At 33.3% G+C, this 18,549-nt stretch overlaps 1 protein-coding gene and 1 long non-coding RNA gene across 4 annotated transcripts; both read left to right on the forward strand.

Annotated features, from left to right (window-relative positions):
- Positions 1-1,606: 1,606 nt before the first annotated feature.
- Positions 1,607-3,190, forward strand: LOC113774461 (transcription factor bHLH19-like). The gene is made up of 3 exons (XM_027318992.1): positions 1,607-2,119; positions 2,504-2,860; positions 3,107-3,190. The coding sequence occupies exons 1-3, from the start codon at positions 1,607-1,609 to the stop codon at positions 3,188-3,190; spliced, it is 954 nt and encodes a 317-aa protein (XP_027174793.1).
- A 10,405-nt stretch (positions 3,191-13,595) lies between these two features.
- On the forward strand, positions 13,596-15,004 carry LOC113776389. 3 transcript variants are annotated; one of them, XR_003469004.1, is made up of 3 exons: positions 13,596-13,823; positions 14,155-14,207; positions 14,531-15,004. It is a non-coding gene; the product is annotated as an uncharacterized LOC113776389 (long non-coding RNA). The 3 variants fall into 3 exon arrangements; XR_003469003.1 differs by lacking the exon at positions 14,531-15,004 and adding an exon at positions 13,911-14,057 and having other exon boundaries at positions 14,155-14,422; XR_003469002.1 differs by lacking the exon at positions 14,531-15,004 and having other exon boundaries at positions 14,155-14,422.
- Positions 15,005-18,549: the final 3,545 nt, after the last annotated feature.

Genomic DNA, 18,549 nt, shown 5'->3' on the forward strand with positions numbered 1-18,549 from the left:
ACCCATGAAGTAAAAAAAAAAAAAAAGAGAGACGGATTTTATGGAAAAAGAATGCTATGACTGTGAGTAAAAATACAACCTAGCTCATTAATTGTATGTGTATATTTTCACTCGAATTCTAGTTAATTAATTATAAAAGTTGTTAAAACACACAAAAACTAACTAATAAAATACACGTAAAATATATACTTATCAAGTAAAAATACAACCTAGCTCATTGTATGTGTGTCTATGTGTTGGGGTGTTAATAGATATAAACTTTTATTAAACGAAAATGAAACTTGAGAACAAACAAAGCTTGGGATAACAGATTAAAGACAAAGAAAAAACAAAAATGTAAAATTAATAGGGAGAAAAGAAAAAAGCTGATTAAGGAGGTTGTTTATCCATATGTGATTCCTTACAAAGTGTAAAAAAAAAAAAGGATTGGATTTACATAAGCTTTATTTGTTAAAAGTAATAGCATCAATGTATTTTTGACAAAGAGTACACTCAATTACATCATTGTTATTCAAACATTGAATTTTTTGCATACTAATGAGTTTTTGTGAGGTTGGAGGAATTAGAAGTTTTCTATCCTCCCCCACTTTTAAATCCATCCTTCCCCTGCTGGAACCAAAACAAAAAAAAAAAAATCTCGTACAAACAACATAAAAAAGAATCTCGTACAAACAACATAACAATATAACTATAAACAAACTAATGCAATGGACAGGATAACCAGACGCAACAGCACAATTGCACCTGCCCCATTCTTGAGAGTATTCAAAGCAGTTTGATCATTTTCACACGTTCCAACAATGCTGTTTTCTCCCTTCACCATCATCTGAAGGCGACTTGGCAGCTGTTTAATAATTGAAGCTCTCTCGTTCTCTCAAGGGTTTTGATGGAAGTTGCAATGCCATAAAAATCAGAAAGTATTCCTTACCAGCCCCCTTCGAAGAAGTTGTCGCAAAATCAGCTCTTACTTTTCTCCTAGCTCTGGTAAGACAGAAACCCTTGCCACCAACCATATTCATTTCGGTTGTCCTTCATACAATCATCAACTAGATTATCACACATCTTAATCAGATGAATATGGCAGCATATCTTTTGATCTTCAGCTTTCAGTTTCGTTCTACAGTACTAGAGGATATCTGTTTCAAACTTTGGACGATTTGACTAGATTTATGTCTAAAATTCTTCATATCATCTTTACCAAGATTTTCTGTCTTCATGAACTGAGATCTAAAGAAAATTCTTCTGCTTCTTGCTAGATATTGTTCGCCACTTCAAATTTTATCAAGATTTGTATCTTGGCTGATTTCTTCCAGGTCTTATTACAAGAAGGCCAATTGATAATTTCTCCAATGGATCTATTACCAGAAAAATTGTCAAACGAGTCGGTGAGTTTTCGAGTTTTGACTTATTGGATTACGGAGGGAAATATCTTTTTTATATATATATTTTTTTGCATTTTCTAAGCTGTGGTTAAATTGAGTGATTTAACGAAAGATTTGAAATCCCCTCAAATTCCTTTATCTTGTTGAGGATTTTGAATTTGTAATCCACCAATTATTAACAGAATTTCAACACCATATTTCAATAGGAATTGGATGAGCATACGATGAACAAAATGAAGTTAACTACTGGCCAATCAGTTAATACTTGTTACCTCTCGTTTGCGAGTCCTGCCTCCTTCAAGTACTGCTCATCCTCTCCTTCAAACTCGGGTCCTCATAGAACTTCTCGAACTACCATTCTTAAACCATCTATTTCGAAGTTCTGCACCTCCGACCAAGAAACTTTCAAAAGACCCTCTTCTCTTCCTCCTACCAATACGATTTCATTTGGGAACCTCAAATCTCCAAATTCCTGCGACCATCAGCACCACGAAGAGCTAAGTTTCAGTACTAAGACAAAGGTCACTGTGTTGCCTCTGAACTTCTCCACTGGTTGTCCATCTTACTTTGAGGAACCTGATCAATATGCTGCAACGGGATATCAACTTCCTGTCAAAAGAACTGGTACTAGGACACCATCTCAGGCGCAAGAACATCTTTTAGCAGAAAGAAAACGACGAGATAAGATATCTCAGAGGTTCGCATGTTTGTCAGCTCTAGTTCCTGGCTTAAAAAAGGTACCGGTATTATAACTTACTTACCTTTGTTTACCTCAAAATTAAGCTTTTTTTATACCTAGTCCTTGTCCATGTGTCTTGACTGATTTAATTTCAATAGGCTTAACATATATGTACTACTAGATTCTCACGCTCAAGTTCCATGTATCCGAAAATTTGCATTAAGGCTCGTTTATCTACAAATCTTATGGACAAGATAAACCCAAGTTTTTATATTTTAAATTTTAGATTCAAAAAGTGATGCTTTATGTTGCCCATCAACGTTGTACAGTTCTTGCATTCCTAATGATAGTAGTAGAGATTAACATGCTAAAGAAAACCCTTCAAATCTTGTAGCAAGTGTAAATCTCTTTTTTGGCTGCTCTCCATAATTTTTGTCTGCAGTTGGACAAGTCTTCTGTCATTGAAGGTACTATCAAACACTTGAAAGAACTCCAGGAGCGCTTGAAGGCGCTTGAAGAGGGTAGAAATAGGGAGCATGGTCAGGAATCAGTTGTTTATCAGAAAAAACCATGTATTCGTTTTCACCAAGAAGCTTCATTATCTAGCTTTGACCAGTCATTGACAAATCTTGAAGTCAGAATCTTAAAAGGAAATGTTCTAGTTAAAGCCTGCTGCAGAAGACGCTCTGGATTCACGGATGCTTTTCTACATGCGATGGAAAAGCTTGATTTGGTTATCGAAAGCTGTAGCTTTATGCCATTTGCTGATAACTTGCTCGCTATATCTGCAGCTGCTAAGGTATTTTCGCTTCACCTTCTAAGGTTATTTCCAAATTTCATACTACACTGTAAGCTTGATCATTTGGTGTAGACATGACTTTGTATTATCGAATCATCGGTAAGAATAGGCAATGAACTTTTAGGGCTTGAGGCAAGTTTGGTTATGAACTCATGCTCATTGTAACTTCAACATCACTTGGTGTTGTCATTTGGTGTATATGTAACTTCAACTTACTACATTAAGTTTGTCTCTGCATGGCTGTAGATGAATGATGGATTCTCCATGACAGAAGAGAATCTTGCAAACAACATACGCCTGGCTATTGTAAAGCTCATCCATCCAAAGTGAGGGTAATGTTCATTTGATCAAATGGAAGGTGAGGAGCTTGCATGTTTCCAAATTTGTAGTCCACTTTTGAGTCACAAAAGCAAATGAGAAGGAACCCGAGTATAAAGTACATTGCCAAAAGAGGAAAATTCAAAGAAATTAAAGAACCTAAATCTGTTGATAGTTACTTAATTTCACTGTATTTTCATGTGTGTATGTCAAAGTTAACGTTGCACTTTTACATTCTCAAAAATTGTATGTAAACATAAGTTCATTAATCCATTTATTATTCGCCTTTCTTTTTGTTCACTTATTAGTTGGTTAACATAAGACATTTTTTTCAGAAGTTTGGCCCTGAGAAGGGAAATTAGACAGTTTAGGATTCTACAGAGACGGCAAAAATGAACTCCTAGCCTAAAATGTGGTATAAAAAGTCCTAATAACAAAGCTAGATCCAATTTTTAATTTACGGAAACTTGGAAAAAATTAAGTAATATACATATACATAAATATTTCTTTATCTAACAGATTTAGGGAAGAAACACACACACATATATTTATACACACACAATGTGTGTGTTTCTTCCCTAAGTCTGTCAGATAAAGAACTTAATTAAAGTGAAGTACCACACCACTAAGTGCAAATATATTTGTCCCATGTCTCAAGAACATAACTGGTAGAATCATTAGTCAGTGATTATGAGGTCCTTAGGTTCAATTGTCAACTCTTCTTTCCCCCTTTCTTCTTATAAGATTTGGAGTCCCTCAATAATAATTAAAAAAAAAACTGTGTTTTTAAATTCGGACCGGACTGGCCGGTTGAACCGGGAATCAACCAGGCATCCGATCCGAATCTCTTTGAAAAACCGTCAGTTTAAGAATCGGTCTAAACTCGGGTTTGACCGAGAATCGCTAGAACCGGAAAGATCGCGGTTTTCTTCTTGTTTCCTTTGTGGTACTTCATACTTGATTCTTCTTCTTTTTTTTTTTTTAAGCCTCAAAAAGGAGAACCAAGTTGTTTGATCTTTAATCAAATCAACAATCTTTAATCAAATCACTGAGAATAAGGTGCTCATTTAGATGCTAAATTGTAATGGCATGCAAATCTTCCGTTTGTAGCCATTCCGAACATCCACAGCACAACGCAACATTTTTTTTTTTTAAAGGAGCATATGTTATATTTGCAAACCAAAGTTACAGAGTGTCACCAACACGCCCTTGTTACACCACATTCCCTCCTATCCTCCTAATAGATGACAAGCCTAGCTTATCTAATCGGACCTCCCCCTTTGCTAACTTTGAAAACACACTTATGTCATCATAGATAACACATCTTTGTTGCGGGTGAGAGACACCCACATTAGCCAGAATATCCGCCACACGATTGGCTTCTCTGAAGCAGTGAGAGACTCTGACGACGTCCACAGTCAGGTTCCAGATTTGTTCTATTTCATTCCGGATTTGCCATCACTACAACAAAAAAGGGAATTAGCTACAAAATTTTTTACGAGGAGCAGACAACTCGACGCTGTTAATGTGTGGATGACGAGGAACAGAGCATATCCTCACCAAATGTTGGAGACAGCTTGACTTTTGCTAGCACTATGACTTTCCTCGCTTAATATCCTCGCCAAAAAGGAAGGCGGGAAGCTTCCCTCCAAATTCTAGTCATAGTGGCGCCAAGGCTTTTTGGTATTAGTGAGAATTCATGTAGTTCCACGCTGATGTACAGCACTTAGTGAAGGCAGGTTCTCGCCGATCTCTATTTGACCAATAGCAAGAAGTGGTTCTATTCTTGCCAAAATAAAAATACAACCAAACGTTGTAGTTTTAAGAGTTAAGAGGCCTTAAAAAAAGGAAAAGAAATAGAAGAAATAGAAGAGTAAAGTGCAGATGCGGGAAGATAAATGCCACCAAGTTCGTTGATTTCATTCTCTTTCCCTTTTAATTTCTCTGAATTCTCTCTCTCAACAATTTGTAATCAGGTGCGCTTTTTCTTCCTCTTCGTCGTCTTCTTCTTCTTCTTCTTTTATTTTAAGATCAAGGCTAGATACGTAAAACTTTACTTGTTATTTTTATTGCAGTTACTAATTGTGTCTATGTGGTCCTCTTGAATTTTATAATCGATTGCTACCATGTGAATGCCATAAGAATCTGATTGAGTTTTCTTTGCTACCTATCATCCTCCATGTTCATCTTTATAACATTTGAGTTATTCACTTCTTTTAATACATTTGGCATGTTTATCAGGATTCTTATTTTTTGCTTCTTTATGGTAGAAGCATGTCCATTACCTTTGTAACCATTTTTTGCTTGTATGATTTTATATCCCTAATCCTTCTTAACTTGTATAGGAGTTGTGTCCTTAACGTGGTATGCTTTTGTTGAATAAGTGGTTAAATTATGGTCTGTTGTATCATAGAAGATAACAATACTTTCGTACCATTAGCTATTGTGCTTTTGGACAATTTATAGTTTTGGCCTTATCGTAAGTAAAGGCCATTATTCTTCAACTACTGAAAGCATAGAAATAAAAAATTCCATTCCTCATTGAAGTCATTTTGAGTAATAGTAGTTTTGTTTTACTAGTAACATCCAATGATATCTTCAAGATTTAGAATAGTGCACTACTAAAATGAGTATTGAATAGCACTAATTGGATCATGAAAATGAGACGATATGTAGATTTTTTAGCTAATTACATTCACCCAGTAATTCATTGCCAACCAGTATTTGGATTGAAATTGCATTTGTTCTGGTGCATACCTTATTGATTATAGGATCTTTTGTCAATCTGTGTATGTTTGTGGTCCTTAAAGTTGGCTGAACTTAGATGCAGAAGGCATTACGATTTGACTATCAGCACTTTACACAACAACATTAATCTCAAGGCTTAGTACTAATATTGTTGATTAGTATAATATTCAATGATTGGTTGGATCAGGATGTAGGAAGCATAAAGAGTTCAAATACTATCACCTTACAAATCAGACCCAGTGCCTTTTTTTGGCGAGAGATTTATGTTGGCTTTGTTCCCAAAACTTAAAAATATATAACTGGTTTCATTTTTTTTTTTTCTAAAAAGTAATAAAGGAACCCATTCTAATGCTCTGAAAGCTCACTACAATTATTGTTAATCAACATATTATTCAATGACTGGGGAATATTGGATGCAGGAAGCATAAAGAGTTTGAATACTAACACTTTATTAATCTTCTTGAGCAATCCTTCATGGTAAGTGCATTACAATGCTCAAATTTGATTTCTATTGATTCAAATTAAAATTAAATGTGCTTCATTTGAAGAAAGCTGCCAGTATTCGGGTCTGACTTGTGATATTGTGAATGCATATGTTTTTGTTGGGTTATGGACATATTTTGCTTTATTTAACTAGTTCTTTATAATTATCATGTCTTTGAATTTCAGTGTTATTTTTCCAACACGATTCTTCTGGGAAGGCTTGCCATCTAAACTTGCACCTTGGTGTAGCATGTAGTTCATATATCACAGGAGGAAAATGGATAAGAGTTGGATGTTCCTGGCTTATAGATGGTGTGATGAATATAGGAATGGACTAAAGAAATTTTTGAAAATGGCAAAACAGCACAAAGGTGATAAACCAAAGATTAGATGTCCATGCAGAAAATGTAGAAATGTGAAGTACTACTCTGTTCATGTTGTTGAGAATCATCTGTTATATAAGGGGATGGATAGTACTTATACATATTGGAAATTTCATGGGGAAACTCTGCCTAATGAAAATTCCAATGTTCATTCATGTCGTGATAATGAGCATGAAATTAATGCTAACAATGCAGAAGTAAATGATGCCGAAATGCAAGAAATTTTAGAAGACATCTATTGGGAGACCTTTAATGAAGAAGAATCAAACGGTGGGAGCAATGAGGAGGTATCTTTTACAAAAGAAGATGAATTGGAAAATTTTGATAGAATATTTAAAGATGCTAAGAGAGCCTTATATCCTAGTTGCAAAAAGTCTTCAATATTTCTTTTTGTTGTAAAATTGCTACATTTAAAGGTACTCAATCGATGGAGTAATAAATCTTTTACCATGCTTCTTCAACTATTAAAGGATTCCTACCCTGATGATAACTTGCTTTCATCCTCTTACTATGATTCAAGAAAATTATTGGGGGACATTGGGTTAGGATGTGACCCGATTCATGCATGCAAGTATGACTGTGTTCTCTTTCGGAAGGTATATGAAGGATTGAATCATTGTCCAAAATGCTTGCAGTCTAGATGGAAAATAAATGATGGCAAAGGTAAAAAAGTTCCTCAGAAGATTGTTTGCTACTTTCCTTTGTAGCCAAGACTGCAGAGACTATTTCTATCAAGAAAAATAGCATCTTATATGAGATGATGCAAGGAAAAATGAGTTGAAGAAATAAGGGTCTTAAGTCATCCAGTAGATGGTGAATCATGGAAAGAGTTTGACAAGAAATTTCCATGGTTTGCTGAAGATGGTCAAAATGTTCGTCTTGCATTGTCAAGTAATGGTTTCAACCCTTGTGTAACTCCTATAGTATATGGCTAGTGGTGCTCATAAACTATAATATGCCACCATGGATATCAAAAAGGGAGCCTTATTTCTTCTTGTCACTACACATGCTAGGTCGTCGGTCACCAAGAATGGATATTGATGTGTTTTTGCAAGCTTTAATTGATGAACTATTGGAATTGTTCAAAGGTGTTCGGACATATGATTCTATGATTGAACAAAGCTTCCTTTCTGCATGCAGCACTTATGTGGACTATAAGCGACTTTCCTGCTTATGGACACTTATCTGGTTGGGTGACCAAGGGAAAAATGGCATGCCCCTGCTGCAATGATGAAATAGATTACCAGTCATTGAGAAACAAGATTGGTTACTTAGGCCACCGTCAATGAAAGTTTAACTTTCTGCTCCTTATATCTTGATGGCATTGAGACAAAATTCAATGAACCAAATAGGTATTATGATGGAGAAAATCCAGCTCATGACAGGTTATCCATATTTTCCCATAAAATTTTCCAATTGGATTGCCTACGTGTGGCACTTTGACAAGGGATCAATATAATATGGTCCACTGGTATGTTCTTGACAACTGTGATGAATTGCAACCATTTATGCTGTAAGTAAATCTTTTTTCACCAATAATTTAGTTGAACAGTTTGAGAAATTAGTTTTTAATTATGCACGTGAACATGAGGAAGAGCTAGAAAGAAGAAATGATGCACCAGTACGAGTACAGAATTGGACAGCCATGGACAAGTCAGCCAAGGAAGATCTTTATGAACGTGTAGTGGTATGATACATTTAATTCATTTCATATCATTTACAATTTTCTAAACTTATTTTTGTAAATTTTGCAGGACACATTTTATTTGGATTGGACAAAGCCGCATGTTCAAGATGCTGTTAAGAATCAATTTGGACGACTATATGGAAATTTTAGGAGCAAATGTCACCAACATTACAAAAAGTATGGGGAGATGCAAATGCAAGGCCCAATCCTCCTGTCCACTTTCTTGAGAGAAGGAATAATTGGGTTTGGATCTGTGACAATATCTTTGACAATAAGGATTGGGAGATAAGTAAATATCTATGCACTACTTTTTGTTAAAATGGTTCATGCATTGAGAAGTAAGCTCTTGACAAGATTATACCTTGTACATTAGACTCGTTCAAGAACTAATGCACTAAATCGTGCAAATCTGGAGTGTGTGCACAAGTTGGGATCTAAGTCTTTTCCTCAAAAACGTCATGAAATAATAAACTCGTGTCCTATATTACCAATTTGCTGTGACTTTGGGGTCAGAAGTTCTTAAATCCAGTCAAAATGAAAATTTTCAAACATATTCATGTGTTCATATGTTGCTTATTTTGTTAGACCAATCTAGAGAGAAATGAGAAACCTGGTCTTATTGATTTGTTTGATATCGCATACAGAAATAGAAATGGATGGTCCTCCTGTCTTGCTAAAGAAAAAATATTTTAAGTTGAGAGCTTATACTATGGCAAAAATTTTATATCTTGCAGCAAGAAATGATTAATTTGAAAAATCAACCTATCTCTGAAAATGAGCCACCAATGTCTGAGGTTAAGATAGTTGAAAAAATTTTCCGAAAAAATTTCAGTTTTATCTATGGGAAACCTCGTGGAGTCAAACCTCCATCTCGAAGGTAGTATATTAGGGGAACCAATGGCAGCAACAATAGACAAATGGAGAGCATCATTGCTGAGCAAAAGTCACAACTGGAGGCTGCACATTCTAAAATTGAGGAACAACAAGCTCAACTTCAGTGCCTATAAGAGTTAATAGATTGGTTGATGGCAGAAGCGAAAAGCAGGACTATAGCTAATGCCAATAGCTAATTTTATAAATTAAGAAGGTAAGATATTCTAAATTTTGAATGCTGGTTAGTAGCTAAAATATCTAGTTGTATCATCATTCTTTCAAACAATTTTAGTTTATGATGTCACCAATTTATACTTCTATGCGATGATATCAATACGAATCTCAAATAATATGAATGCATAGAGGCTATCCTCTATTATTTCTGGTAATACACTATGACAAAATGATGAATGGATGTGATGCAAGCTATATGTGATTTTGGAAAGCAATATATGGGTAGCCAAATACATTAGAAGTTTTATTACTGAGAAATGTAGTTGAGGCACAATGGTTTTAGTAAAAATTTCATTATGTTTGGAGAATCTCTTACATTAAATATTTGTTTTGCAGGTTCATTTTGGAGATTTTGGATGGAAATAGACTGCGCAATCTGGAAGGGGCCATTTGAGCTTGAATTGTTTTTGTAGTTTGGCTTGTTTTGGATGTGGTAGAGCTAAGCTTATTTTTGTTTAAAAGGTGTAATGGTATGTGTTTTCCTTACTCCATGTGGCAATTTGTCTTCTTGATAGAAGTTTTGTAATTCAATTCTAAAAATGCTTGCAGTTAATTTTCTGCTTTGAATTGAATTTAACTTGTTAATATGTGATTTTTCTAGTGCAGGTTAACATTGAGAATTTGGAAATGGGTTGCAGTCTAGAAGGCATTGTGAAAGTGTTTAAAATGTTCAGGTGGCTTGGTTGGGATGCAGTAGGTGACAAGACCTTTTGGAAGCTAAAGTTTGTTTTAGAGGGTTGTTATAAACACTAGTTATTTTGGAAAAGCACGGCTGGTGTTCATATAGTTTTGGAAGTAATGACTTCAACTTTTGGTCATGGGTGCTGAATCATGATTAAATATCACACATCCCTTTTTCCATCCTAGTTTATGCTTGTTGTTTTTTTTAGTTTCAATTTTTGCATTTTATCTTTTTTATTAATCCATGTAATGAAAGTGGGAAAGTCTAAGAATATATAATAGAATTGCCCATGATTTTTGAAACTTGGAGATTCATATAGACCAAATACTTTAAACCAAGCACATTTGTAGGTTTTGAATTTTATATCGACCAGCAAAACAATGCAAGTATGGGAAGAGTGTTACACTTGGCTCATTAACTTTCACAACTCTATCGAAGAACTTCAAGTTTCATGAAATGGTTGTTATGTACTCCATTTGTTCGTAGTTGTTGTAATATTTTCACTTTATTGATGTTCCAAAATTTGAGTCACTATTTCATACATGTTTTTCAATCTTGTTATTTGAAAAAGCATTTTTTTTAATTTCAATACACATCTATCAAAAATATATTTTGAATTCAAAGGATATATATATATGAAAATTCATCAATGTCACCTCATCTAAACATAATGATTACCATGTCTTCATATAAACTTGGATTCCCAAAAAATGACTCTAATATTAAGTCGGAGGGAGAACTTTTGAATCTTGTCACTTAAACAAGGAGAAATAATATCACAAATAATATTAAATAATTAAATAATCTATATATGCATTGGTATTTGACAAAATTGGAATATAGTTCAAAGTCACACTTATTATGTTGGTATTAGAACAATTGGAGTGGTTTACAATTATTAATACTCAATGAAACTTCTAAAGTACTTTATTTCAATCAATTTTGTAATTGAGGAGAGATTAAGCCTATTACACAAGACTTTTTTCTTAATAAATGAATTGTATACTTTTGTAATACTTCAAGAATAAATGGATAGGCACTGTGAAGCACTTGTTACACGAAATTCTTTTTATAAACTGCAATTAAAATTTCATCACAGAAAAATGAGTTTAGCAAAATAACACATATAGTTCAAAGTCACAATTGTTGTACTGGTATCGGAATAATAAAAATGGAGCATTTTACAATTAGTAATACTCAATGAAACTTCTAAAGTACATTATTTCAATCAATTTTGTAATTGAGGAGAGATTAAGCCTATTACACAAGACTTTTTTCTTAACAAAAAAATTACATACTTTTGTAACAAATTCAAGAATAAATGGATAGGCACTGTGAAGCGCTTATTACACGAAATTCTTTTTATAAACTACAATCAAAAGTTCGTCATACAAATATGAGTTCAGCAAAATAACACATATAGTTCAAAGTCACAATACAAATAGATTTAAAAGTTGAGGAACTGGAATTACAAGTAATTTACTATGATTTTCATAGATTATACGACATCCATACGAATTTTTTTCTTTAGCCTCATATATAAAACTTTAGAATAGTTAAAATCACATCATGTAATTATTAGCACTTATATATAAGTGTTTTATACAGTTACTTGAAAAAAAATATTCATATATGAAATACATAAAACTTTTGAATTATACACATGGACATGTATTAGCACAGATATAATATAAATATTTACTGACTAGCACACTTGAAAGCATCCCTTTCATTCTATTTTATGCATAGCTAAATTCTTTGAAGCTTAGCAAAGATATAAGAGTGAAGAATAATTTCAAGAAATGGCAATTACATATCACACAACAAACTTCTATCTAAAAATTAAATGCAAATTTATCAAACTTAGTTAATTCGTTGAAGTTGTTTATTGATAATATTTTCATTAGTTTCATTTTTCTCATACATGGTTTCTTTCAAATTATATACTTTTAATACGCAATATTCATTCTATATACTATATAATATACTCCAATTCTTAAAAACATTTAACTAAAACCATAGTTGTTAGGATCGTGATCTACGATCCTACGATCCGAATTATGGCTAACGATCCAAATCGTAAGTAGGATAAAAAATTAGCATTAAATTAACAAGATCAATAAGATCATGATCTAGATCATACGATCCTACGATTCTAATACGATACTACTATTTTTTAAAATATTAAGTAGCAATTTTAGTATTTTGACCATATCTTTGTGTAGAAAACTCGAAATTGAGTGTTGTTTGTTGCGTTGTAAACTATATTCAGAGGGCTTTAAATCCATGTAAATAACTCACCCCAATTTCAAACCTAGGAAATTTGATGAATCTTTAAATTTGACTCATATATTTTACTAAAGTGGATAGATGATCTTTGCTATAGGTTATCACATGGAGCTGGTGTTTTGTGTTTTTATTATAATAAATTAATATGGTTTAGAGTTTTTAGAAATGAATTAATATTTTTGCTGATTCTAAGTGGATAAGTGGTGGATTATAAATTTGAACCCAAAATACACTTTTTTAGCACAAAATTCTACTCTGAAAATTTTCTTTAATTATTTGCTTATTGTACGTATACCAATTTTTCTATCAATTAAAATATATTTGAAACATTTTATTATATATGTAATATTTACTTATCATATTATATAAAATAATGATGTAATAATCAATCACTAAATCATAGTTAAATAAATGTATTGTGTTTAACTATTTTATTAATAAAATGATTTATACACATATAAAGTCAACTTTTCCATGTATGTTGTTCCATAATTGAATTTGGATTAACAACAAGAAAAACAAGTTGTCTAGTCTAATCAAAATACATTTTGAATATATTATAAGTAGTCCCAAATTTCTATATATTTTTCAAACTGTCCCAAATACTTTATATATGACAATTATAACCTTAATTAACAAACTAATTATATTGATTGCACATGAATTACATTATTTGTTACTATATCTATGAATTGTGAACTTAAAAATTATAAATATGATTGCACATGTTTCGTTAGTTTCATTTTCTCATACATGATTTCTTTCAAATTATATACTTCTAATACTCAATATTCATTCTATATATTATATAATATACTCCAATTCTTAGAAACTTTTAACTACAACACTTAAATCAGAATTTAGGACACACGTTTTATTCCCTCCAAGAATTTTATTTTTCCCGCAACGTCCTTCTGTCAAAATTCAAAGGCTCATTAGAGGCTGAGGGATAATACTATTATATATACATAGAAGGCTAGTCCTCTCTTATCTCTCTCAATTGAGAAGCACGCATTTGTTCTTCTCTCAAGGGCCAAGATTGGTGGTTTTTACTCCAGAAATAGAAGAACAGATGCAGGAATTACTAAACGGGAAAGAGACCTCTGAGGAATTACTGAAAAAGAAGACCCACCTCCTGTCCATCTCCTAAGAATTGCTAAACGTGAAGGAGCTTAGGTTTTATTGCTATCAGAAAATCTCAGAACAACTTCAATGCTTCATCCATTTGCTTCAAATGTTGTTAGATCTATATTTTGGTGCCATTTTGTAAGTCTTCATACCCTTCTTGTGTGTTTTTATTACCATTATTTGTGTTAGATTTCTAAGATTGCATTATTTTCCTCACAATTTTAGGAAAATTGAGTTCCAACCATGCTTCTGGACTCTGTGAAGATAACTTATGTGGGTTATGTATTTAAAATCAAAGATTGCATTTTTCGATTGGTTGACGTTTAAGCTAACAACCTCTGACTTTTGCATCTTGTTTCCTGGTCGGTTGAGGTTAACTTCTCTGCTTTTCCTAGTTGGTTTTAGCCCTTATTTTTATATGCAATCAGTAAAATTTCTCCATCTAATCTAATCTTCCCTTTTTGTGCAGCTTAATCAAGTTAGATTTAAAGAGCAGTAGTGCTGATATGGAGCCAAATCAAGGTAGTTCTATTGAATGCTGTCTGATCTAAATTTACCTACAAGTGTATAGAACAGGTCAGCCTTTGTGTACATACTTAGTGTTGGAGGCAAGAGGACTTAGGGGTGATTTCAGGATTCATAGAATCATAATACCGGCTTGCAATTTACTGAAGTTGAAGTTGCAGTTCCATTGTACTAGGAATTTCTGCATTTGAACTAAGCTTGGTCTATTTCAACATGCGCCATTTGGGTTTAGGTGCTTTTTGTGTACTGCAGTTCCCATTTTAGGTATTAATATTTTGTTTCTTTTGGATATATTCTCACTAATTTCAAGTATTGCGCAGTTTTTGATCTTCTCAATATGTAAAGTTGCGTAAGGAGGACTTTTGTATATACAAGGACTTGGAATCTGCATTTCCAAATAGTTTTTCCAATACGCTTTGTTGAACATCTTAGGCAGATTGGAATCAGAAAATTTATAGGGGAGGAAGATCAAGTAAAGCTCGTAGAGTACATTTTGCAGCATGTGATCCTTTGAAAAAGATGACTCTGTATAGAGTTATAGAACCTTTGAAGTCTTCATCAGAAGGTTGCAACAGCATTTTGTCATTCAAAAAATGTTCGATGGATTGCCAGATAGAGTTCCAAGATAATTGGACTGAATTCAGGAATCGGAAATACTGAGGTGACAAATATGTGTCCATATGACTAGTTTAACTCTCTCTCTGTTATATTTTTTTTCTGCTTCTCCTTTTTGTCTGGGGCATGATGGTGTTCTCTTGATGAAATCTTCTTTTGTAATGACTTATTGAAGTTGTGATTTCTTGGATGGTTAATGAGTTAAAAAAAAAATTGGATTGCCAATTGATTTCAAGCACTTCCTATTGTATGGCTCAAGATGTTGAAAGAGCTGGATGTTGATGTATTACTTTGCTAGCAGTTATTTTTAGCTAACCAAAGCTTTTGTATGTTTTTTATTGAATGTTTATCGAAGTAGCAAAAGGGGGTTGTTGGCACCAAGTGATATTCCGCTGTCAAATACTAGGACTTATGAGTTTAAGTTTAATAAGCAGCTACGTTGGTCATGATTCATTAAAAAAAAAAATTTTTGCCAAACAATTTGATACTTATAAGAACCTGGAAAATGTACAACAGACACACGAGAAGCCAAATTGAATCTATTTACAGCTAAATTTTCTAATAAAACCCAGTAATTTGCTCAGAGAATTAAGATTAGCATGCTAAAATGGGATTAAAAATTGTTCACAACAACATTGGAGAGGAACGTTTTCCCACCGAACAGTTAGGTAAGAATCAATTTTCGCTTATTAGAGAGGAAACTTTCCTAGCCAAAAATATTTTACTGGTACACGGGGGATTGCAGATTTGTCAAAAGACTCCTTGCTAATTCTATACTATTGGTGAGGATGTGCTATTTTCCTAGCAAAACACCTTGACTATTTGCAAGGAACTACTGGTTTTTGTGGGGAGTTTTTGACTTTAATGGAGAGGAAAGTTTTTCTCGCCATAGTATTCGAGCTATTAGCGAGGAGGTCAACCCTGGCTATTGATCTGTTCCATTAGAGAGAAAGGCAGCAGCATCCTCGCTATTAACTTTTAGCGACGAGCATCTAGCAAGAAACTTGGCGAGGAAGCATTTTTCTTGCTGAAATTAATTGGCGAGGAAGTCAGAACTTTTGGTGTGGACTTTTGTTCCTCGCCAAATCCCTTTTTTGTTGTAGTGCATGGGCACCGAAAACGGTGTTGAAGAATCCCCACTAACACCTTAGAGTCCGATTGAATTTTGACATTGGCAAATCCTCGCTCCGCACACAGCTGAAGGCCGGTTAACATTGCGAGGGATTCGGCCTGTAAACTCGACCTTATTCCAAAGAAAGCCGAAAAAGCCAACAGAGGCACTCCTGACGAGTCCCGTAAGACTCCACCACCACCACTGCACCCTGGATTACCCTTGGAACATCCGTCTGTATTCAGCGTCAGATCGACTGTCTCCCTTGCCTTCCACCGCACTAGCTGAAAAGTAATAATGTTGCCTTGACAACCCGACCATTCAAAAAGCTGAGGAAATGAGAGGAAACCAAGTGTCATGCTAAAGTGAATCTCCACCTCTGCCTTTATATCGGAAACAACGGATTGACAAATAGTAGTCATACTTGCTTCTTCATATTGGCTGTTTCTTCCCTTTTCTTTTTCCATCTTTTGATCTTTGACCAGCTCCAAGAGAAATGAAATAATAACCCAGATTAAGAGAAAAAATTCCTTCCCTAAATTTTCTAACTTGATTTCCTGCAACTTAGTTCTTGAAATATTTGAAATCAAATAGGAGGAAAAAAAAGAATAGAGCAAAGAAGGGAAGAGGAGAGAGAAGAGAAAAAGGAAAATAACAAATATAGAGAGAGTTTTCATGTGTATTTGATTTGTGGGGATAAAGGAAAAGAAAAGAGTTATGATGAATGGGGAGGAAGAAAAAGGAACCAAGATAAAGTAAAAAAAGGAAAGGAACCGGGGCGGCGGCTAACATCACGTTAGGTTAGGTTGCTCCAAAAATTTTCTTATAATTTCATTTTGACCCCATATTACTTTAAGAAGTATAAAATTCACCCATTATATTTTTTTGAACTACAAATTTACCTATAACTTTTAAGTGCATTCCTTTTGGACTAAATCCAAACTCATCAAATATGTATATAAAGTTGTAAACCGCCAATTTAAAGGGAATTTTTATATATTATTTTAATTATCTATAATTAATATATATTTATGATGTTATCCGATTCGACCCCGGTTGAATCCGATCAAACCCATTGACTTCTGACCTTTGAATTTAGCCGAGTCGATACTCGGTCTGAGTTTGAAAATATAGAAAAAAAAAAAGAGGTAGATGTATCCAGGAGTTTGCTGATACTTCTGATTTGCCTTATCCTTATAATAAGTATTCCTTGGGAACAGTTAAAGCTTAAGACTATCGAGCAAGGTACATGAATCTGAAACTAAAGATGAAGATGAGAGAGATTAAATGTTAAAAATAAATTATTCCTTGAATTTTACACAACACACATGCAAACTCATATTTAAGGTATCAAAATTTAACTCATGACATGAGAAGAAGAATTAAAAAATGCACGGGAGATTGTTTTTCTGAATACTAATTTCAAAGATTAAATGCTGAAGCCATTGATGAATTGGACAGCAGCAGAACTGTATTGTATAGACTTTGGAGTCTAGTTCTACAACAAGCTCGGATTTCAAATCAATGGGTGCTTTGAATCTATTGTCATTTAGCAATGCAATGTTCACAGGGCAAACACGTTCTCTTATTTTGACAACCCAAAAACTATAGTTAAAATTTTCCATCCAAACCAAAAGAATAAAGAAACAGTTGTCGAAAAACCCGCCCTTCATTTTTAAAGAAAATTAGTCTGGTCAATTCCGTGAAAGCTATTTCTGATCCAAATCACCATCTAGTCTTGGCATCATTATCAAGAGCATCTTTAAAAAATAAAAAAAAAAACTTTTGTGCTCCTTGAACGACTATCAACATAAAAATCAAATTCACAAGGAAAAAAGAATATAAAAATATATTGTTTACATCCTATATTATGTAAATGTTGAGTATGTTATTCTTTTTTCCTCTCTCTCTCTCTCTCTATTGATTGCTATGTATAATTAGATGCCTAATTCGCTATAATTTTATTTGGATTAACTTTTTATGCACTGATGGGACAGTAATTTATATGTATAATTGTACTCTACGAAACTAATCATCAAGGATAAACTTATCAATTAAAGGTAAATTATACTTCTTGTGTCACATTCATTTTGTCATCTTTGGTTGGCATATCAGTTGTTTTGGAGCTTAAATTATACGTATTCCTTTTTATATAGTTCAAGTTTTTCAATTACAATGTATAATCCAGATTATGATGTTGTCTAAAAATTTTGTTTTCTAATATGAAGTTTTGAATGCAAAAACATATCGCTAACCAATGATCACAATATTACTGCAAGATATTGAATGCAAAAACATATCGTTAACCAATGATCACAATATTACTGCAAGATATGTAATTACAATTGGCTTATGTATTATTGTGCAGCACTAATTTCCATGCTATCTACAGGCAAAATTTTCCTTAGTTGATCAAAGATAGCTAGTTGATAAGAGTTTATTTTACGTATTTTTTGTGTGTTTTATTAGTTAATTTTGGTTTGATTATTTAGTTTAATAACTAAAATAACTAAGGTTTTGGTAAAAAAACTACATTTTATGTTAAAATGGCTAAACATTGCATTTTATGGATTTTTATGGTAAAAACTTCATATTTTGTAGGTTTAATGATTC

The sequence above is a fragment of the Coffea eugenioides genome, chromosome 6 (assembly GCF_003713205.1).
Source record: "Coffea eugenioides isolate CCC68of chromosome 6, Ceug_1.0, whole genome shotgun sequence".
Classification (NCBI taxonomy): domain Eukaryota; kingdom Viridiplantae; phylum Streptophyta; class Magnoliopsida; order Gentianales; family Rubiaceae; genus Coffea; species Coffea eugenioides.